Source organism: Cavia porcellus, unplaced genomic scaffold, assembly GCF_034190915.1.
Source record: "Cavia porcellus strain 051 isolate PalLab524CR breed Dunkin Hartley unplaced genomic scaffold, mCavPor4.1 scaffold_1, whole genome shotgun sequence".
In the NCBI taxonomy this organism is placed as follows: domain Eukaryota; kingdom Metazoa; phylum Chordata; class Mammalia; order Rodentia; family Caviidae; genus Cavia; species Cavia porcellus.
In genome coordinates this window covers 189,431,925-189,455,103 of record NW_026947484.1, presented here as the reverse complement: position 1 = coordinate 189,455,103, position 23,179 = coordinate 189,431,925, and the positions used below count along the sequence as shown (strand labels likewise).

The following is a 23,179-nucleotide window of genomic DNA, read 5'->3' as shown; positions in this document are numbered from 1 at the left end:
CTGGGAACCAGCAGATTACTGAAACCTCTACAAAATGTGAGCCAAATTATCCCTGGGTGTTAGGTATTATAGCTCAGTGATGAGAAAGTAACTAGGTAACAAAGATACCAACATCATCGCTTGTATCCAACCCTATACTGAAGGTCCCTGCTAGTGCAACATGGCAAGAAAACCAAAAAAAGCAAAGATGGAAAGAAAGAAGTAAAATGGTATTCACGTGCAGAAAAATGTGACTATGTGTATAAAATATCCACAGGAATCTACAATTAGAAGTAACAGCTAACAATGACCTCAGAAGAGCTGTATAAAACCTCTATACTGAAAATCTCAGAATACTAACCTAATGGATAAATATACCACATATGGAGTTAAAGTCTTGATGTATTATAAAAACATCAATTCTCCCCTAAATCCCCTATATAAAGAGTCAAGGTGATCCTAGCCAAATCCCCAGAAGTAGGGCATTAACATGGGAGAGGGGATGATGATTTGATTCCAACATTTATATGTAAACAGAACTTAAAGCAGCATAAAACAGGAATATTTATATAACCAGACTTACTTTAAGTCTTACTTTAAACCTTAAGATGCAGAAGCATTGGCACAAAGATAAACAGACCAATGGAACAGAACAGAAAGTCTGAAATAGACATATAATTATTATGTATACAAGGCTCCAAAGCAATTCAGTGGGAAAAAGATAATCTTTTTAATAAGTGGTATCAAGATTTATAATGAAGGTGCCACTAAAATATAATTTTAAAAAGACAGTCTTTTCAATAAATGAACTTCGAATCAACCTCATATAAAACACACTCATTTTAAAAAACCTTTAAAATGGATCATAGTCCTCAATGTGAAAGGTAGAACAACAAAGCCCCTGGACCACTGGTGGCAAATCTATGGCATGCGTGCCACAGCAGGCTGTTTGTTATCACTGAAAGCTCCAAAAGGTTCGCTATCACTGCTCTCGCTGAAAACACAGGGGATAACTTCATGAATTTGAGGTGGCCTAAAAGCTTCTTAAACAGAACACAGGAAGTACTAATCACAAAACACGCTAAATTGGAAGAGGGAAAGCTCCCCTTGAGAATCCACTGGATGAAAGGTATCAGGTAAGTGGACCCAGAATGCATGATTTTGATTTCATGAATAGAGTAGCAATGAGAATCAAGAAGAGGGGAGACCCCGAGACTTGAGCAGCATCCTGAGTACTTCTAAATCATGCCCCAAGCAGCCCAGTCTCTTCCTTCTGCTCGGGGTAGTATCTAACATAGCTCACCTGCTCTCTAAAAGCAGGAAATGAGGCCTTCTCTATATAAAACTCAGGGTCACTCACATAGCTACAAGAAACCTGAACCACAACTCAGGTCTCTCTGAACTCCAGGGCACTTCTGAAATTAGTTCCTGTTCAGAACAGGAAAAACAACATTTGAAACACCTCTGATTCCAGACACCAATTCCCCACAGACCCCCCCCCCCAATAATTCTCCAGTGGACACTAACTAGGTGTCCCATAATTCAATTCTGACGCTGTCTACCTGGATGCAGTCCCTAAGACAGCCCCATTTCAGATGCCAACTGCAAACCCCAAGTGCTTCTGGCCAGCTGGCTATAAATCAGGGTTCCAAAGACTCCTTCCTTGGATTCAGCTAATTTGGGGACTTAGGAACACAGAACTTAGGAAATCTTTTCTTTAATACCAGGAATTGAACTCACAACCTTGAACTTGCCAGACAAGGGCTGTGCCGCTGAGCTATACCCCTGGCTCAGAAACATCTTTACTTAGCAATTCCCCATTTATTAAAAAGCTATTAAAAGGATACAGATAACAGCCAAATAAAACAATACACTGGGTAAAAGGGCAGATCCGAGTCAGGAGCCAGTACAACAGCTTCCTTCTCCATGGAGCTGGTATACACTCCTGGCACCCAAAATTCCAAACTCCCAGAAGTGTAAGCAGACATTGATATTCCTAGATATCAGCCTTCAAGCAGCCTTTCTAAGGAGAGCATCTCAGGGCTGCTTTGTTAAGCATCCAGAACAATTGACTGAGGAAGACAGCACCCATGACAGCCTATGGCAAAAATGATAGTAATAACAGTAGCTAGTATTTACTAAAGGTTAGTTTCACACAAGACAATGCCAAAATCATTTTTAAAGGATTAATTTAACCATAACTAAGTCAGAAAACGGGAAGCCTATTTAGGGAAACATCTGTTTAAGAACTGCCTTGAGGGTTTACAGGTGGGAGACACAGGAAGAAAGTGATTTATTACTAACGTCATACAATAAATTGAAGTGGGAACTTTGCAAAATATGTAGCAACCAGATTCAAAATTCTTAATACATAAGTCCTCTCATGTAGAACTGTGGACAGTGAATGAAATGAGAGACGGAGTATTCAAAGACATTCATCTGCTCCCCAAAGAGCCACGACCTCATCAGTGAAAACCTACATTGCAATACCCAGCCATGTCTCATTATCAAGTATTTTCTAGATTTGTCTGTGATAAGGACCTCTTTGGAACTGGAACTCTTTGTTTTCTCTACATTTATCAGGCTGTTGAAAACTGGGTGGGCCCTTTACATCTTCAGAAATTTCCAGTGAACAGTGTGAGGTTCAAGATCCACCAGTGTTTCAATACCTACATAGAGAAAAGGAGAACAACTCTGGATATACCTAATTCTCAAAGTCAGTACTACAATCAAGGAAGATGATCAAAATCACTTCACACACTATAAAGCATCACACAAATAGCGACACTACACAAATAAATGAGTTGGCAAACTTCTTTAAACCTGACTTAGTTGCAAGCAGATTCTCTGTACACAGTTGAGCATAAAAGTTCTAATCAGTATCAACAGAGCAAATCTGATGGCAATTATAAAAGGAAGTTTTACATTGTATACAGCTGTAAAATAAACAGGCAGTGGTTTAGAGTGGGTCAGTGCAGAGACCGACCACTTTGTCGCAGAAGGAGGGAATGTATGAGAAATGGGACTGAATGGCAGAGGCATTCCCACCTTTCATTCAGTCAAGAAGGATCTGAGCACCAATTAGCATACTTGTGTTAGGGGTTTAAGGTTAGAGAACAAGACACAAGACTGCGGTGGTGTCTGCATCAAGAAATCTTAACCATAGTGAAGAATCACATAAGCTGAAGATTCCTTAAGGCACAGAGGGCAGAACAATACCTGTGCTGGAAAGATAAGAAACTGGATTAATGATAGGGGGAAAAAAGGAAGTTTGGAGAAATAACGCAGAGTCAGATGAAGTCAAGGTGCTTTGTGTTTACCACGTGGGCAACAAAAAAACTATGGAAAGGTTTCAAATAGGAAAAAGATTTGTGTGTGAGGCATATTGACATGCAAAGAAAAAACTAGGAAGCTACTGCAACAATTAAAGAAAGCATGATACGAGGCAGAAATAAGAACAGAAGAAAGGGAACAGTCCTAAAAACTGTAGGTATAATTTTGGTGAATTACTTCCAAAAGCAAGGCCGACAGGAATGGTTGAGATTTTTTTAATGACAAGCCAGCTGGCAGTTGCCCTGTTTGTCAGATGCCCTGAGTTCCTGATGAACTTGTGCGTCAGAACCAGAGCACATCAACCTTCCTTTTCAGATGTTACACAGCAGTAAAACACAGATACCAAACTCTGCCCCTTTTATTTTCCAGGAGGGCTATGAGAATCCAACAGGATAATCTGAAAAGCGTGGAAGCCTTAGAGGTTACTTTTAGCCACGGAGGGCAGTGGCTCACGTCTCTTAGCCGTCTCCAGGAAGAAGAGGCCCACTCCGCCGCTTTTACCTCGGTGGATGAACCAGGGATTATTTAAATGAGTCACAGGTCTCTAAAAGATCAGCACAAGGATCAGCCCTGGGGCAGGTAGAAGCGCAGTAGGTTGAGATCAGAAAGGGAAGGTCTGGCAAGTCGAGGCGCCACGGCACAAGTGGGCAACCCCTGCCGGCGCGGGTGCAGCCCAGGCGGAACCCGAGAGTCAGGTGCCTGGGTTCCATCCCGGAGTCACCCTGCGGCCGGACCCGACGCTCCGAGCGCCAGGCCCGCGGGGGCGGGTCCTTTCCCGGCCCCCACCCGGGGGCAGGATGTGCGCGCACCACACCGAGAGAAGTCGCACATCCGGGGGACACCCGGGCCAGCGCGAGCCCCCGGGGATCAGGAAGGAGGGGAAGGGGGCGCCGCCAGAGCCCAAACCTCCAGTAGCCGCAGCCGCCGTCGCCGGGTAGGGCCGGGCCGCTAGCCGAGCCTGGCGCAGCATCAGCGCCCGCTGCCGCTTTCGCTCGATGCTCGCCCGAACGGAGGCAGACAGCTCCACTGGCTGCTCGGAAGTCGCGGGCTCGGACGATGCCGCCTCGGCCTCCGCCATCTCCAGCCTATTCCTCCGCGATAGGCCAAGCCCAGTTTGGCCGACTTGGGGGCGCGGTCCCTGGCTTCAGGGAGCAAACGCGCCTGCGCAATGGAGGGGGCGAGCCGGAAATGGGGCGGGGAGCGCACCCTGGATGTGCGTAGAAACAAGTCCTACAGGGCTGCTCGCTTGAAATTTGGGTGTAAGTGGGAGCGGAGGTGATGTTTTAGGCTCTGATCATTTGTTGTGGTGTGTGTGTGTGTGTGTGTGTGTGTGTGTGTGTGTGTGTGTGTGTGTTTGCTTTTGATGGGGAATCGAACTCAAGACCTCGCGTTTGCCAGGCGGGCACTGTGCTACTGAGCTATATCCTAAGCCCCTGATCATTTTTTAAACAGGAGTTTTGCTTAGTGGGTCCGACCCAAAAGTAAATCCGAGCTCTGATGCAATCTTTGGCAAGTTGTTTAGCCAGAATTTAGTTTCTTCGATGGTAAAATGATTTGGGGGCAACTTCCAAGGGTTATTGGGGAAATTAAATTTGTCACCACCATGTCTGGCACATAGAAAGCTTCAAACAGTGATAGCAGTGAGTAGTAGTGGTACCAAATGCAGGGGTCTGGGCTGGGAATTTAGCTCAGCGGCATAAGCGCCTGCCTGGCAAGTGCGAGGTCCGGTACCACAAAACAAACAAAACAAATGCAGGGATCAGCCCATAAATTTGTTGGGCACGTGCCCAAGAGAACAGAGCTTTAGATTTGAAGAAGACTTGGGTTCAGATTTTCACTGGCGGTGACTTCCGCAAATACAATACCAGCTGCTAAAGCTAGAACTTAGTTAAGTTTTATATGAAATTTTCCTGATGTGTATGAGCTGCTGCCCGATAGTGAAGTGGGGCCAAATAACCTGACTTCACAGAAATCTGGCAAATCGAACAGAAGAAACATAGTGTGCTTTTCCAAACATGTTTGCTTTTTCCTTATGTAAAACTGAAATCCAGAACATACTTCCTAATCACTATATGCACCATCTAGGACTAGTTTTTAGACCAACCAAGCACACAGGGTTGGTTTCCCATTAACTTTCTTTTTTTTCTTTTTATCGGTACCAGGGATCGAACTCACGACCGCCTGCTTGCAAGGCAGGTGCTTATGCCACTGAGCTAAATCCCCGGCCCCACCCCCATTAACTTTCAGTGATTAGCACTGGAGAAGAAGGATCTGTTGGCCATATGTATTATTTACAATTGTACATATTTGCAAAAAGCAAATACATGGTGAGATATTCAGGGTTAGCTTGAGCTAAAAAGTCTCAAGGCATCTCTACTCCTTTTCCTCTCAGATCTCTAGTCCTGTTCCCTGATAGTATCCAGAGGGGAAAAGTTTCATCTTGTTGATATAGGGATGATATCAGAATCTCCAAATGTGACACAAGGGAAATATTACAATTCCCAACCTGTTGGATGTCTGGTACGCCAGGTTCATGTTCTCTAAAACTGAAGAATGAATACTAGGAACAATGCAAGTTAAGAGTGGGAAATATTGAGGAATAGAAAGTTCCTACCTGAGAGGACAGGGGGGGACACCTGGAAAGTGGGTTGCCCAAGGACCCCACTTCTTAGGAAAGATTTTGTGGGGCTCAACCTCATGGGTGCAACATAAGTTACAGATAAGCTTAACCAATAGGATTTTAAGTATACCTGCTTAGGTAAGTTTGATCCAACAGGGAAGCAAGTCACCTAGCAGGTGGGCATGGAAAGAACAAAAAACTTTCTGGATGGTAGGATTTGGTTGCTCACTGGGGTGACTGCTACCTATCTGGACTGTGTTGGACCAGGTATTATCACTTATCCCCTGAGGAGTATATAAACCTAGTCCTGTTGTTATCCTGAAGCCTGCTCTCCAGCTAATGTACCTCAACCATCCACTGTTGTAATGTGTTTTCACCTTTTGTCTTGACTCTTTTTTTCCCCCCAAGAGGTCAGCTCTGTCTGACTGCCTATAAGATTTCTACCGAATTTAGCTGTCTATTATATCTTGACAGCAAAAGCATAAACAACAAAAGAAATAGTATATTGGAGCCAGACCTAGTGACACAGGTCTCTCTAATCCCAGCACTGTGGAAGGTTAAAGTAGGAGGATCATAAATTTTAGCCTAGCCTGGGCAATTTATTGGCTTAGCAAAATCCTGTCTCAAAATTAAGAAAGAAATAAAGCACTGGGAATGCAGCTCACTGTGAAGGCCCTGTGTTCAATCTCCAGTGCCACTAATTAATTAATTAAATTCAATTTAAACTTTTTCACACCAAAGAACACTACCAAGAGAGTTAACCAACAAAACAATGGAGAAGTGTTTGCACTTCTAGTCTAGTCTAGTCTAGTCTAGTATCTGGTCTAGTATCCAGAATATATAAATAACTTCCAATTCAATGAAAATCCAATTTAAAAATAAGCAAATGACGTAAATATGCATTTTTCTAAATAAGATATGCAGGTGGCCAACAAGCATATGAAGAGATACTCATTAGTCATTAGGAAAATGCAAATCAAAAACACAGTAAGTAAACAACTCTCCACTAGTATAGCTAGAATTTAAAAAGAAAAAGTTGAAAATAGCAAGTATTGATGAGGAGATGAAGAAGTTAGAGCCCTCCTACACTGGTGATAGGAGTATAAAATGTAGCTACTAAGGAAAACAATTTGTCCCTTAAAAGTTACACATAGGATCTGGGGTCTGAGTCAGCGTTTCACTCATATTTATACCCAATCGGATTAAAAACAGGTGTTCAAACAAAAACTTCCACCCAAATGTTTATGGCAGAACTATTCACAGTGACCAAACCTGGGAAACTACCCCAGTGTCTATTAACTAATGAATGGATAAAAACGTAGTATATCCATTCAATAGGACATTATTCAGCTGTGAAAAAGAGTGAGGTAATGGTTCATGCTATGACATGAAAGAATCTTGAAAACATTATGCTAGTTGAAAAGCCACTCACAAAAGGCCATGTATTATGAGATTTCATTTATATGAAATATTCAGAATATTCATTATGACAATAAACAGATTACTGATTGCCAGCGGCTGAAGAGACCAGTGTGGGTGGGGGACTACCTAATAGGTCTGCAGTTTCCTTTTGAACTGATAAAAATGTTTTAGAACTATATACTTGGTTGTTGAATAACGTTGTGAACACACTGCATGTCACTAATAGTAAGTTTTATTTTATCATGTTTTGCCACACTAATAGAAATTTCAAACTCTAGCACTTTTGCAGGCAACTGAGTTATATAAAAATATTACAGGCTGTCAGAAGGGCTGGGTCCTCAAAGGAGTCAGTTCAGAAGTCCAGATACCTTGCAAGTATGGAGGAGACCCCTCCTGCTGTGGGCCAGGTCTCAAGACAAAAGATCAAACTAATGCATCAGATCCTAAGGACTGATACTCTCAATAGGTCTCTATCACCCTGAGAAAACCAAGGATCAGCATCCCAAGCCCTACAGGAATAGTCACTGCTCTTTAAGCACGCCCACTTGTCCCCCATTTAATCAGTTTTACCTGAGTAGTTAATCTTATTGGTTACCCATAGTTCTGTCCCACCTTATTCCCACCTTGGACCTGTCTCACCTTGTGGTTTTACTCTATAAAAGTCCCTAGAAAAGACAGAGTCCCAGGCAACCCACTCAGGACCCCTTCTGTCCCTCTTTGACAAAAGCTTTCTTTCTCTCACTAAATACAATTTGCTCTTAACCTCCCTTGTTCCTAAAATTCACTCTTCGATTTTAGAGAACACGAGCTCATATCTAGTATATCATTAGGGCCCAGGTAGATAATGGAAGTTAATGAACCTGACCAGGTGTGAAAGTGAGGTAAACAGGAGTGTGGAGGTCTATGAAAGGGGCAGCATTTATACAGGACTCCAACTGGTGGCTGGGGCCCACCGTTGCCAAGATTGCCCATCTCTTTAAGAAAAGTCACTACCTCTCCAATTTTAATGTTCATGCAAGTTGCACAGTGATCTTGTTAAAGTGCAGATTCAATCAGTAGCTCTATGGTGGGACCTGAGCATGGGCATTTCTAAAAAGTTCCCAAGGTATCTCAGCTCTACAGCCCGCACTTTGAATTGTAAGGGTCCACATCGAAAGTTCTCGTGCTTGCCTGAACTTTTGGAAGTACATGGAGGGGAAAACAGTGGTGCTCAAGCCCCGTACCTGTAGGTTCTGATGTTATAACAGAGGGAAGTCTAGCATCAGGATTTTTTAAGGTCTTATTTCCCTCCCACCAACCCCCCGTAATTCAGATTCACCACAGACGATGAGTGCCAGAACCTGAGGTAACCTCCAGATTCTACCTGTCCCTGAGTGTCTAAGACTGTGGAATATTTCTGAGAGACTAGGTAACAGCCATCCCCTAAGGTGACCTTCTGAGAGTCACCTTCTCCTTAGAACCTTCTCTCCAGCAAAGCGTTCCAGCCGGTTGGTCTTCTTTTGCTGCTAACCCCCTCTCCTGGGGCATAAGAACTTTTGTTAGTGAGCTTCGATTCATTGGGTCTGAATTGTTGACTGATCCTCAACCAAGCTAGAAAGGAGACTCCCTCTTGGCAGGAAGGCAGAGTGCATACCCTGGTCAGTGTCTGCCCCGAGACAGCAGAGCCAGGGGTTTGCCCAGAGCGAGGCGGCAGTGAGTCATTGTGGCAGGGGCATGAAAGGAGAGCAGGCAAGAAAATAAAGCAGTGGGTGCTATCTCGCCTCTCCCCGTGCACAGCCGGAAAAACTGTGACCACAACCATCTTCCTGCTTTGTACCTCTCTCGCCTCCCAGCCTGACTAATTCTGGCTAAAAGAAAGGTACTTAACAAAGGGACAGAAAGAATGGAGAGCCCCAACCAAAACCCAAAAGGAAGCAGGCAGGTAAGAATGGAATCCAGGAAGGGGAGTGAGAGATCTGGCAGGGTTTCCTGACTGCGGAGCCCTCCTCTTTAATTGCACTGCGGGGGCTACTCATGCTTGAGGTGACAGGATGTGAATGCTGTTTGTCTTAGTAGGTGGTACATGTGTCTGGCTTTCTTTTTTCTTTTTTTCCCTCCTAATTCCCTGGGGCTTTTCTTCTTACTGTGGTCACTTTGAGCATCGCTGAGATCCATTCACAACAAGGAATCATCTGTAGGAAGGAGCACATCCTTTCTGGGACAAGGGCCAAAAACAGAAATTAGCCCACTGCTGTTGGGGCAGGTCACCTAGATTTTAGTGACCTAGGAAACCCGATCACTTTGGCAGTGAGTAGCTAGGCAAACCCCTGCTCCATCTCCCTGCATCAGAAGATGAAGAGGCTGAGACAAAGCCATTACAGTGGAGACCTGACCAACAAAATGTTTATGCACTGAGATGAAAGCTCACAGAGATTGTCTTTCCAAAAACAGGAAAGACAGGGAGTGCACAAGTGATTCAACTAAGGGCAGGTCCAAGGGAATGAACTGTCCACTACTGAAACCGCATGCTCCTTTCCTCATGGAGCAGGAAGGGCTGGGCTGCATCTCCCAGACGCTAAGTGCAGCTCTGAGAACGCTGCTCCTCAGTGCCTCCTCTGGGAAGTCTGCCTTGACCCCTTCTCCTAGCCGTCTCTCCACCTCCCACGTGCTGATGCTGCGGCACTTAGCACACCAGAGGCCACATTGGCCTGCCATCCTTCCTAGGTTATCCCATCCTTGAGACCTGGCATGGCCTGGACACCCAACTGTCTCTATGGCTTAGTATAGCACCCAGCACTCAGTATGCTGTGCATGAACTGCAGTCCACACAGCGGGGTTACAGGCTTGCGCTTTCCGTGCTCAGTGTTTGTGTAATTAAAAAATGCTTGATGCTTGACTCTGAAGCATCAAAACTCAAGGTCCAGGGCTGAATCCGTGATGTCCTTAGGAAATGCTGTACTTTGGAACAGTCCATTGCATATGTTCTGGCTTTGGCCATCATAGATTGCAGTCAAAAGTATCACTTACCTGGTGTTTACTATGTGCAGAAAAGGCATTTTCAAAGCATTTAAAATATATTAGCTTAGGGGCTGGGGATTTAGCTCAGCGGCATAAGCACCTGCCTTGCAAGCAGGTGGTCGTGAGTTCGATCCCTGGTACCGGTAAAAAGGAAAAAGACAAAAAAAAAAAAAAAAAAAAAAAAAAAAAAAAATATATATATATATATATATATATATATATATATATATATATTAGCTAGGGGCTGGGGATTTAGCTCAGCGGCACAAGTGCCTGCCTGGCAAGCATCAAGTCATAAGTTCAATCCCTGATACCAAAAACAAAACAAAACAAAGCAAAGCAGAATATATTAGCTATCATAATCTCTGCAACTGCTCAATGATCTCTTTCACTAGTCCCAGTTCATAGGTAAGACAGCTAAAACACAGAGCTGTTAAATAACTTGTTCAAGATCATCACAGCCAGTGAATGCAGAGCTGGGTTTAAGCCCAGCCCGAGCCTCAGTATCCTCAACCACTGAATTCTAAATGTCTAAAATAAAGACAGACCTTCTGTTACTTCTTCCTCTGGGCTTCTGCCTGGATTAGTCGGGGCAGGGGAGGTCAGCAGACAGGCCTGAGCTCATTCATGTGGCTGACCACAGAGAAATCCACCTCTACTTGAAGCCTGGTCCTGGGGTTACCATTGCCCAGCCTGGGCCGAGGGAGGATAAACATGGCCCGGGGTTCCCCTATGCTGTGGATGAACTCCGGTCCACATAATGGGGTTATGGGCTTGTGGTTTCCTCTTCTCTTATTACCCCAACTGGGGTTTCCTTTTCAATTACCTTTGTTACACGCGCGGTTGCCACTCCAAACCACAAACTACTTATATTTCATTGGCAAGTGCCTTCTCTAATAGTTACGGTTCTGTTGGATAGATTGAATATCCATCACCAGATGCACTTGTTTCTGCAGTTTCCATAGCACTTGGAGAGTGGCTGGGTGTTTCTGCCTCTGTCCACTCTCTGGACCCACGACTACCGCCTAGTTCCGTCCCCACCACCCCTTCCTTGACCAGCCTCCAATCTAGTCCTCCAGGGTCTGGGTCAAACACTTCCCATCCGTCCTCCAATCTCACAGTTCATCTTCTGAAGCACGTCTTTGACCACATCTTCCTTCAGGTCGAGCTGCATTTTTGACTCCAAGCCATAGATAATGCCAACTTCCTGTCACCTGAGTATAGCAGCCCCTTGGTGGTGGTGGGGTCTTACCTTCTGTAAATCTCCATTGAAAACAATGCTTTGGCCAAACTGAACAAAGATGTATTTTCTAGACCTGTTTTGTGCCCCTCTGCTTTTGTGCTTTGCCCATGTTATTTTCTCTCCCAGCATTCTTTTATTCATACTTTCACTCAGTCTTATATTTGTATAGTTATTCATTCTGCAAACTTTACTGTGCACCTGCTCCAATCCAAGTCCTGGGCTGAGAACCAGGGATAAAGCTACAAGTGTCCTGATTGTCCTCTCAAAATTTCAAAGTCATGTGCCGAGGATTTAGTTCAGTAGCATAAGTGCCTGCCTGGCATGAGTTTGATCCCTGGTACAAAGAAAAAAAAAAAAAGACTTTAAAGTCTAATCTGGGCTCCTTCAGTGACCCCAGGACCACTTTACTACCCCATGCCCTTTTGAGGCCTTTTCCTGATGTTTCAGGTGAAATAAGCTCTTGCCTCGTCTGAACCCTGTCCTTTCCCTTTCATCCTGACCTCCGAACACCCACACTTGCTAACCCTATTTCATCTGAATGACGCAAGATGCACTTTGGCTTCCTGAGGTAGAATCCTATCACATCCAGGGAGCAGTGGAGGGGTGGCCCACAATCCACACTGATCAACCCAGTGTAGTTTGACATTGCAACCAGTGAAAACGCAACCCTGAGAACTTACACAATTCCTCCCGGCTTTGCCAAGGTTTACCTCACACACCGTACGACTCTCCCATTCAAAGCGCGTGATTCAGTTTCAGTGTATTCCACAGTGTAGCACAGCCGTTTCTACAACCAGCTGTGGCACATTCTCTCCACTGTGGGTGCTGCCTCACTGTTAGCAGGTACCCTCCCCTCTCCTCAAACTGCCTGGGCCCTGAGCAGCGCTAATCTGCTTTCTTTCTCAATAGATTTAACCACCCTGCTTACCAAGAGTGTGTGTGTGTGATCTTTGAGCATGTTTTCCAGGGCGTTTAGTGAAGGAGTCTCTCTGTGTGTTTGGGAAGTGGCCTTCAGTGACCACACTGAGTGAGAACCAGCAGTGCGACAGGACCACTGAAAAGCGATGCTGTGGTCAGAGCAAAGGGTAAAGCGTCTGATGAGGGAGGTGCTGGCCCCACTGCTCTGGGCTACGTGAACCACACGTGGAGCCTGGGCAGTTCTAGACACCATCTAGGGAACTGGGGGACCACTTGGGGGCCAGGATGTGGAAAGGAAAGCCAAGCTCTTAGCACCTGGGGAAGGGCAAGAGGGAACAGTGAGAAGTCAAGGTGCCACATGGCCACCCGTCTTCTGTGGGGCAGCGGGCACAGGTGTGGGGGGCCTTTGTGCTGTCATTAAATGAACATTTACAGAGGCCTCACAGGACAGGACTTTTCCTCAAGGGCCACCAAACCCACAGCTACACTCATAGCTCACTCTGCTGGCCCCCATCTCTAAGGAGCTGAAGCAAAAAGGGACAGCAGAGTAGAGCCTGACCCCCAGTCCATGCTGCAGGGACAAGGAGCATCAGAGGCGACTGGGAGCAAACAGGAGGCTCGGGGCGGGGGTGGGCAAGCGGTCATGAAATGGATGAGCAACTGGCATTTGCTTTTCAAATGTAAAGAAATTTCTATCCTCTCTCAGACAAATTTGTTAGGCTCTTTTTCCCTTTACATTTTTCTTTAAAAAAATTTTAACTGACAATTAAAAATCATACATCTGTATGGTTATAACATGATGCTTTGATAAATGCATACATTGTACCATAGCTAAATCAAGTTAATTAATCTTATCTCACGTATACTTACTTTTATGGTGAGAACACTTAAAATCTGGTCTCTTAGACGAATACCCGGTGGGATTGCTGGATCGCATGGTAGTTGTTTAATTTTTAAAGAAACACACTATATTTCTTAACATTCCTGGCTCTACCAGTCTTTTTTCACTGTTGATAAAGACATGATTAAGAAAGGAAACAGAAAAATAATGGTTTATGCACAGGGAGACATGGGGCTTGCCTGATGCCTTTGGTGCTAAGAGGACATAGGAAGGGCAGCAGGTGGCAGGGACGGGCTACAGCAGGCTGAACGAGGGGGGCCACGTCTTCCACTCTGCTGAGGAGGGGCTCAATGTGAAACCTTCCAGTTTCTAACTATTGACGCTACCGTTTGGAAGAGTACTCAGGCTTGAAATTCCTTCCCCCTGCAGTATTGTAACTCTGCTTCTGTGCCCTGGGTGTGGTGCTTACTGCCCTGGAAGTGGCCTTCTGTATCTGTGGGCTGCTGAGCTAGTGGAAACAGGCTCCCCCCTTTAAACTGAAGGTCATCTCCCTACAGTGCACCTGCCCGCCACCCCTGCCCGTGTGCATCCTCACCCTGCTCCCTGGGCCACTTGTTCATGCACAGACTCAGCCCGGGGCTCAGTAGCAGAGCATCAATTGAATCTAATAGAGCCCTGTGTGATGAGGTCCTCAACAGTAGGAAATACGTATTCTTTATCTCTGATCCCTCAGGCCTCTTGCCCACCTATGCCTGGAACAGAGAGAGGCCCAGTGGGAATACTGTAGCCTCCCAGTTCCTTGGGGAAGATGTTCCCTTGCCTAGTACGGTGAGCAGCTCACATGGGCTTTGCTGGACTTGTGGCCCCCATGAACCACTGACATTCCAGCTCTGCATTCCTGCTGGTTACATGTGTGGCATCTTTTGAAACATTCAGGCATACATTTTAGGGGGAAGGTGCTAGGACTTTAGGGGTGAAAGAATTGTGGTGAGTGATGCTGATGCTAAGGGGTGAAGATATGTTCAGAGCTGGCTTCGAGTTCCAGTTAAGTTATTTTGCACCAATTTCTTCATCTATAAAATGGGGATAAATTATCTACAAGCCTGTACATTACCAGTAGGTACTTTGATTTGTTTTTTTTTTATTCTATTTATTATTGAGTACCTACTGAGTATTGTGCTATAACCAAAACTTATGTAATAGCGAGTGTTTTGTCTCCTGATGAGTGATAGCTATTCAGGAATCAGACCTTTGGCAAGCTAATGTTGGCTAACTTAATGTTTGGCTAGTTTTCAAATATGGGATACGTAGGGAATAATTGGACACATGCGTGTATACCATAATCCTTTAAAGTCAAAAATATCATATTTGAAATGAAGATTTCCCAAGTGCTTAAAACAAAATCTACAGGTATGTTCTTTGGATTCAAAATTAGAAATTACGGAGCACTTTGGTACACCTGCGTTGTTGCACCCTATAGCCATTAGGTGGCAGCAAAGTACTCTATAAATGAAACGGGACTCAGGTGTCCCGGGCTTACAGATCCACCAAATGTATTTACATGCACACACACGCGCACACACGCTCCTTTTGGGTTGAAAAGTTATAAACCACACTTTGCATTGGGCTATGAAGTTGAGGAGGTCATTTATTAGCAAAAGCATTTTGCAGTAGGCACGACATACCGCCCAAAAGGGAAGGGTTACTGGACATACTGGACATACTGGACATGGACTTTCGTCCTTGCCCCAGTCCTTGTGCCGTGTGATCTTTGGACAAATCACCACCTGTGGGGACCCCCCACCCCAGTAACCCGAGAAGGTCTAGGCAGGACATCTCCAAGGCACCTTTCAACTGTCGATGACTAAGATTCTGAAACGAATGAAAGGCATGAGGCGTGGCAGGGGCCAGGGAGGGGGGCACGGACCAAGCGACCTCTGGCTGCCCTCCCTCGCTGGGCCGGGAGCTGCGGATTTGTCCCCAGCCCGGGGAAGCCAGGTACAGGCTCCTCCGGCCTCACAAAGCGGTGCGGTTAGAGTCCTTGGGTGGCGGCGATGCTTTCCGGAGAGCACACGATGCTTATCATCTTTTGTGCAGCTCGCTGCGGAAGCCACCGAGACCACCCAGCCTGACAAAGAAAGGAATTCTTGTCTGCAGTTGACAGCCTCGGGCTGACGGCTTTCCATTTGCCCCTGAGGCTGTCACTCGCAGAACAATGGCAGCAAGCAGGGTGGCTCTCACCTGAGACCGGCGCTGCCGCCAGGGGCGGGACAGCCGGACGGGGGCGTCGGGTGTCCCCCGGGTCGCGGGGTGAGACCCCTCCCGCCTGCAGCAGACAGGCTCCCGGGTTATTGTCTGTGTGACCGTGTCTCTCTCTGCAGGTCAGAAAGCCCTATGCACCTCACTCTTCGGTCTTAAAAGGCCAAAAAATACCGATAGAAGAACACAAATAAACCCCAGAAGCATTCTGCTGAGCAAAATATACACACACTGAAAAAGCACCCACCGTATGTTCCATTTCTGGGAAAACTAAGCTGTGGTGTTGGGATCAGGCCAAGGTAGTTCCTTAGGAGAGTGGGGGCTTGGCTGCAAACGCCCGGAGAGGGCTTTCTTGGGGATGGGAGGAAACACCCGTGTTCCCCATGCAGTGCGACGGGTGCACACGTCTTTGTATAGCTCACTGAGCTGGGCACTTATAATCAACGCATTTTACCACATGCAATTTATACCTCAGTAACACCGGTTAAAAAGCTAAACTGCGAAAACATTTAATTAACGTGACTTTCTTCCTCAAAAGAAATACATGCTCAAACTAGAAGCTTTGTGAGAGGACAGATTTAAAAAAGAAAAGGAAAATCCTATCTTATTACCCAGACATAAACATGATTATTTTCATATTGTTAGTGATAACTTTTGTTTTCACAAAGAAGCAGAGTTTTGTAATCTGATTTATTTATTTATGCATTGACTTGGCACCATATAGAGAGAGAGTTAACATTTCACCAGATACAGAAGAGTGTCAAGTAAACAATTTATCCTACTCTCTGGAATTAATCACTTACACCAATTTCGTACAGACCCTCCTAATGATACAGCAGACATTTACAAGTATATACATAATTTTTTTCCTCAAGTGGAAAAAAATTGGCAAAATTCCATGCATACAGTTTGCATTTATATTAGCTGGGCTTCTTAATATAACCTGATAGCATGAATATCTACGTTGTTAAAATGTTTTACTATTTTATTTCACATAGGTTTTGGGCAACCATAAAACAAACAAAAATATACAAAGTCGTAAAACTCAGGGTCAGGAGTATAGCAGCATAACGCATGCCTGGCAAGCACAAGGTCCTGAGTTTAATTCCTGATACACAAAAAAAGAGAAGGAAAGAAAAAGGAGAAGAAAAGAAAAAAGAGCAAAACACAAAGCATTTTTACAAATTGACTCTACTTTCCTGGCCTGTACCACTGTAAGAGAGCATTTTCAGCATTCCAGAAAGTCTTTGGGACACATAATTGCTGTGTCCCTTCCCCATCCAAAGCAACAGGACCCTGACTTCCAGTTTCCAATAGGCTTTGCCTGGTGTTTGAGGTTTTTAGGGTGAAATTATCCTCTATTTATTTTTTTGTCTATATTCTTTCATTTGACAGTATAGGAATGAGATTCACTCGTGTTGCCTATAAGCGACAGTTTATTCACTCATGGCCCTTGCAAGTATTTCTTTCTATGAACAAAGCACAATTTTTTTACTTGAAATTTATATGTGGGCTATTTCCAGGTTTGGCTGTTTTAGGTGCTATAAATAGTCTTTAATGTCTCTTAGTGACCCTGTATATACATTCTGTATACATGCTTAGAAATGAAATTGCTAGGATCACAGATATAACTCAGAGGCAGAGCACCGGCCTGGCAAGTGTGAGGTCCTGAATTTGAGTCCTAGTACAAAAAGAGAAATGAAATTGCTAGCATATAGCATATGTTTGGCTTTAGTAGAAAATGCTAATTTCTCAAAAAAAAAAAAAAAAAAAAGGTTGTGCCAACTTACATTCTTTTTTTTTTGTCTTTTTTGAGACAGGGTCTCGCTATGCAGTTCAGACTGGTCTTGAGCTTGCTTTGTAGCCCAGGCTGGTCTCAAACTCACAACAATCCTCCTGCCTCAGCCTCCCGAGTGCTGGGATTACCGGCGTGCACCACCACGCCCAGCCCCAATTTACATTTTCACCAGCAGTAAGTGTTCCAATTGCTCTACACCTTTACTTACAACATCTATTTAATGAATACATAGCGTTTTATTATATGGATCTTCCACACATTGTTACATGCCATTATTTATAGTTCAGAGATTTTTTTTGTCATAGACTTTTGACACTCATAAAGCCTGAGAACCCTCTCGCAGAATATATGACACAATAACATATGAGCTTTATATTAACACACTAACACCATCTATTAGGTCTAGTTACTATAATAATTCAAAATGAGTATAAATAAAATATGGTGTTTGTGGTTTAGCTCTTTTTTTTTTTTTTTTTTTTTTTTTTGCGGTACCAGGGATCTAACTCATGATTTTGCACTTGCCAGGCAGGCGCTTATGCCACTAAGCAAATCTCCAGCCTGATAAAGAACTTCTTAGTGCATGTGTAGCTCAGGGTTCCAACCTGAGAACTGAAAACATAACTTTGTTGGCTTTTTTGTACTGTTTCTCCTAGAAACTTAAACATATTCTTGACTTTTGCCAATTTCCGGAATGATCTGTTTGTTTTTAAATTTTTATAATAGAACTTTTTACATTTGATAGATATTGGCCACCTCTGTGAAACGTTCCCATTTTTCATTTGTCATGAGCTTTATCATTGGTGGTCTTCAGGATGAACAGATGCTGCATGTCTGCTGAGATGACAAAAATTGCCTAAATAAGGGATAAAAACAGTAAGAGGGGCAGTTTCATCTTTACACTGCCTTGAGAGACTTGTTCACCTAGGTTTGCAACTCCATTTTGCAGGTGAAGGAATAGCCCGCCCCCTCCTCAGAGAGCACAGCCTGGACTCACAGGTGAGACACTGTCAGAGCTGGGCCTCACATCCCCCACCTACTCGAGGCCTCGAAACCCCCAGGGAAAGGGAGTCAAAGGTCCAAGGTGTGCACACACACGGCCCCTGAAAGGAATGTGGGGCTTTGTGGCCTAGGTTTTTCTTTTGTGGCTTTGCATGCCAGCAAAGGGTGTGCGTGTGTAAATGTGCGTGTTAAATGTGCATGTGTAAATGTGCATGTGTGTATGTATGTGTGCTGGAAGCCAGGGGAGTTTTGGGAGTGCTTGTCACTGCTAAGCCATTCTGTAAAGCAGGGCAACCCCTGGAACTTGTGATAAATTTAGCTCCCCTGGTCTCTGTCTCATCAGCTGGAGGGTGGGGACTGGGTTAGGCTCCAAGCAATGTGATTCATGAAGTGGCTTCCTGGGGTTGTCCATGGGCTTAAAAGTCATAAAATAGCTCTGTTCTTACACTACAGATAGACAAACTTGTTGCTTCCCAGCCTTGAAACTAAAAAAGACCAAAAAAAAAAAGGCTTTGCATTGTATATTTAACTGATAGAAGTCTCCAGTGTGGGTGATTTGAAAAGATTTTTGGTCACACGCTCCAGGTGAGGGCTACGTATTACACATGCATTGCAGATTCACGTGCTAATTGGCCTAGTTGAGGCTTTTTGTGCAGGGACGTGCCTGCTGAGCATTTTAACTCAGGGTTTTACCTAACGTCTCTGCCCACGGTCTTAGGTAATACCTGAGACCTCTCACCAAATGACAGCTCCACAAAGCTCAATTTTGGGGAAAGCAAGATAGAACATGCTTACATACATTTACTCGTAATAGTTGCAATATTTTAAAACATTAATTCTTTTTTTTTTTTTTTACAGCTCTATTCCTTCGCCATAAAACATTAATTCTAATACACGATGTTACTGGTGTTTTTGAGCCTAAATGAAGGCAGGTCAAATGCTAGTACAACAAACCCCGAGAGACTACCCAGAGTCTTTCACATTTGTGCTCTACTTTTAAGTGGGTCAAATATTCTTTATTTTGGGCCAGGGATTTAGCTCAGTGGCATAAGCATCTGCCTGGCAAGTGCTAGGTCATGAGTTCAACCCCGGTACCAAAAAAGATGTTCTTTACTTTAAGTGTATTATGCTCAGAAACTGGACACATTGCTCTTCATATGGACATTTTTGTTATGTAAGATATTTATCACAATACAGTTTTACAATACTATACTTTCTGAGTGACTCAAACTTGATATCTTAATTAGTACTTATAAAAAATCTTAGTTTTCAAATTTTTCAGTATTATTAGCAACATCATTTTGTGAAGTAGTAATTTCATAAAAATATAACTAAATTTTCCCTTGGGGGCATTAAAATATGTCCAAAAATAATTTTTTCATTATAAGAGCAACTGATGAGCTCTTTAAAATTTTTAGAAAACATAGAAAGCCAGAAAAATGTCCATTATCTACTTTCTCAAATATAATCATGATTGACATTCTCATCATTTCTTGTCTTTTATGCATGTGATTTTCACAGAGTTGCCAACCCCCTTGGTAATTTTGTCTCTTTATTGTTAACATAACATTTATAAAAATTTGTTTTTATATTTGGTGAATATAGAAACAATAAACAAACTACTAATGTAAGATGAGACTCCCTGCCTCAAGAAATGTTAACTTAGGCTTCCAAAATTTGCAGCCCTGAAGGAGTAATTAAAATGTTGGTCACTGAGCTGGGAGTGATGGCTCACACCTGTAATCCCAGCACTCAGGAGGCTGAGGCAGGAGGATGGATGCAAGTTTGAGATCAGCCTGGGCTACAAAGTGAGCCCAAGGCCAGCCTGAACTGCATAGCAAAACCTGTCTCAAACAAACAAACAAACAAACAAACAAAAAAGTTACTCACTAAACATGGAGATGTGCAGGCTCTCTGGGGTGATCCCCTGAGCATCTGGAGGTGGCATCTTTGCCCCCAGCCATGTATCCTCCTATGCAGCCATCCCTGTGGGTCTCCCTGCAAGCTTCCCTACCCTGGGTACTGGGACTATCACCTAGCAAAGGACTAGGTTAGGACAGAAGAGTGATTTCAATCTTTAAGGAATGGAGAAAATCCAGATAACCGGCTCAACAATCAGATTTTCATTTTTGTTTATTCCCAAGTAGGTAATAACACAAGCGGCGCATATCACCTTACAATCTGAAGTCCTGATTAATGACATAGTCTAATGTGGTCCTCGTGCCAACTCTTCATAGTGAAGGGGACATTGGTGACTTGGTCACACCCTGTTTGTCTGACAAATTGCAGCTCCAGGCATCCAGCCCTGGTCTTTGGAATCCCCAACTGTGCCCCTGGCCCCCTTCTCTGTGCAGACCTGCATCGAGGCAGGCGTAAAATGCCATGCAAAATGTCAGACAAAAGCACAGCTCTCTGTGGCCATGTGGAGATGGAAGATATTTCAATTCAACAGAATGAATGGGCTTATTACAAAATCCTCCTAATTCCTCAGTCAACTCGTCTGAGCACAGCGCTGGGTTTTCACCCCAGCTGACAGGTGCTGCACATCGGGAGGGAAAAGCATGCAGGCCTGGGAGGTGGCTTTGGCGTTCACAAAGGCCACAGGTGTTCTGGGCCGCCTCAGCTTCAGCCTTTTCACACTTTGCCAGACAACAACGACCTGATGATGAAGACTGGTTTGCCTTTCTGAGCCTTCACATGACGGGAAGGATTTGGTGGGTGAAGCAACCTGCATTTTCCTGCCTGGCTTTCCCCTGGGAAAGTAGAACTCACAAAAGCGGCTCCAAAACTTTGGCTTCAGTAGTTCAGGCTTAAATTTGGGTGAAGAAAGGTTAAAAAATAGGATGACATTAAAAGCACCCACTGATCAAGGCTCATGTAAAATTGTGGCTGGAATTTGTTAGTAATGACCAGAGAATAGGAAGGACTGAAATTCTATTTGTTTCTTTAAAACAAACACATTTTACCATGAAAAGTGTGTCCTTGGCCAACAGATGTCCCAAACCAGAGGCTCTCAGGGAGCCCAATCAAAGATTGCCGTCTCCTCTAAAACCTCAGACTTTCCAGACTTTCCCAGTCTGGGTCCAGCTTTCTCATCTATTAGATGACACACAAGCACAAAGTATCCTTCTAGCATAGCTTCTGTGCCTAAGCGACAGCCCCGTCACTGGGGGCCTTGCTCCTGGCTCACAGCACACTGGACGCCTGTTCACGGCTGCAAGAGCTCGCTGCATACTAAGAAGACTGAGGCCTGCGGAGAGGCTGGTAACACGGCCGCACCCCGTATGGGACACAAGAAGGCTCTGAAGGTCCGGGATATGGGACAGAGCGGGCCATTTGCTTGACCTTGGAGGACAGAAAAGAAGCCAACACGTGGAGACAAGAAGGCAAGGGATGGGGAGGAGGCAGGAAGTGAGCTACGCCGGGCTTGTTGCAGCTCCTCACATGGCCGAGCGGGGGCGCTTGTCAGCTCAGGTCTTTCCCTGCCTGGAATCAGTGAACAGCTTCCTTGCTGACCTGCCTAAGGGAGAGAGAAGCAGCCGCGTTCTTGCAGTTCCCCGTCGTTTCTGCCTGCGGTGTCTTAAGTGTTGATGGATATCAGGGTCACAACGCGTCAGTAGGCATAGTGAGCGGTGGGAGGCAGCAGGTGTGGCTGGGCTGCAGAAAGAATTCTGGGCCTTTACTCACGCTGTTCCTCTGTAAGCCTTGCTTTGTGTCTCATCCAAAGCCTCCAGTGGCGACTGTGCAGTGGGTTCTTCAATGTCAAGAGTTAGGGCACTTTTTGGTTTTGTTTTTTTGAGACACCCTGGCTTGGGATCAGTTATGTTGCACAGATTGATCTCCAACTCACAAGCTTTCTGTCCCAGCATCATGGGTCCTGGGGTTGCAGCCATGCACAGCTTTTAAACCTGCATTACAGCAATTTCTCACAACTAAAAAAATAGTGTGACTTCACCCACCTTATTCTCTGGGCCTGGCACCGTGCAATTTTGGTCTCTTCCCCAAAGTCAAAATGACGGAAAAGTAAAATATTTTGAGTCAATTCAGGACATGAAGACAGCATGACAGTGCAACTAAAGACACTCACAAAAGGGGACTTCCAGGACTGCTCCGGAAAGGGGCAAGAATGATAGGGAAAATATGTTTGCAGCAAGCAAGAGAGTTTTGAGGGGGATTGACGGCAATGTGTCTTCTACAGTAATAAAAATGTAAGCATTTGCCACATTTTTGGGTCACACCTCATAGTGTACACACTGTGGCCAGGATTCCTCTCTGCAAGGGCCCTTGCTTGTCTACATGTACAGTGGGGATCATGCCCTTCCCCTCACCGAGCTCAACGCTGTCACGTGGGTTACAAAGGAAGAATTAGGGACCAACTTAGAGAGTGCCTAATCCATCCCTTAGCTTACCAATGAGGAAAGGGGGACGCAGAGAAAGTAAACTGCCTGTCCAAAGTTACCAGAAAGCCAGTGTCTGATCCGGGGCTGCAATCCAGGCTCCAGGAAAGAAGCCTCTTCCTTTCAGCAGGCCGGTGAGATGCATGTCACAAACCATAACATACCATGTAAGTGTCACTCGAGGTCAGCTCTCTTAGGTGGCTAGACTTTACTCTGCCTGCTTGTTTTTCTAAAGTTCTGTCCAAAATGGATGAAGCGCAAGTCTTTCAGCTGGTGAAAGAAGGAGAGGGGTATGGAAATTACACCTGCAAGGGTGGCCTCCGGGCCTAATCCTCTCCTGGCCACCACTGCTCCTGGGCACTATGACCTT

At 44.7% G+C, this 23,179-nt stretch overlaps 1 protein-coding gene and 1 long non-coding RNA gene across 4 annotated transcripts in view; one reads left to right on the top strand and one right to left on the bottom strand.

Annotated features, from left to right (window-relative positions):
• Xpa (XPA, DNA damage recognition and repair factor) overlaps positions 1-4,468 on the bottom strand; it is a 23,486-nt gene extending 19,018 nt beyond the window's left edge. The window contains exon 1 of one of the 3 annotated variants that reach the window (XR_010039448.1): positions 4,219-4,468. Coding sequence is in view for 1 of the 3 variants with exons in the window: in XM_023565403.2 (XP_023421171.2) it covers positions 4,219-4,390 (172 nt within the window). In the remaining 2 variants the exon portion in view is untranslated. Of the gene's footprint in view, positions 1-3,813; positions 3,994-4,218 lie in introns of those variants that run through there. The other 2 variants (XM_023565403.2, XM_063225079.1) reach the window with 2 other exon arrangements.
• On the top strand, positions 4,469-23,179 carry LOC134470515 (uncharacterized). The gene is made up of 4 exons (XR_010039450.1): positions 4,469-9,275; positions 17,433-17,584; positions 18,360-18,409; positions 19,271-23,179. It is a non-coding gene; the product is annotated as an uncharacterized LOC134470515 (long non-coding RNA).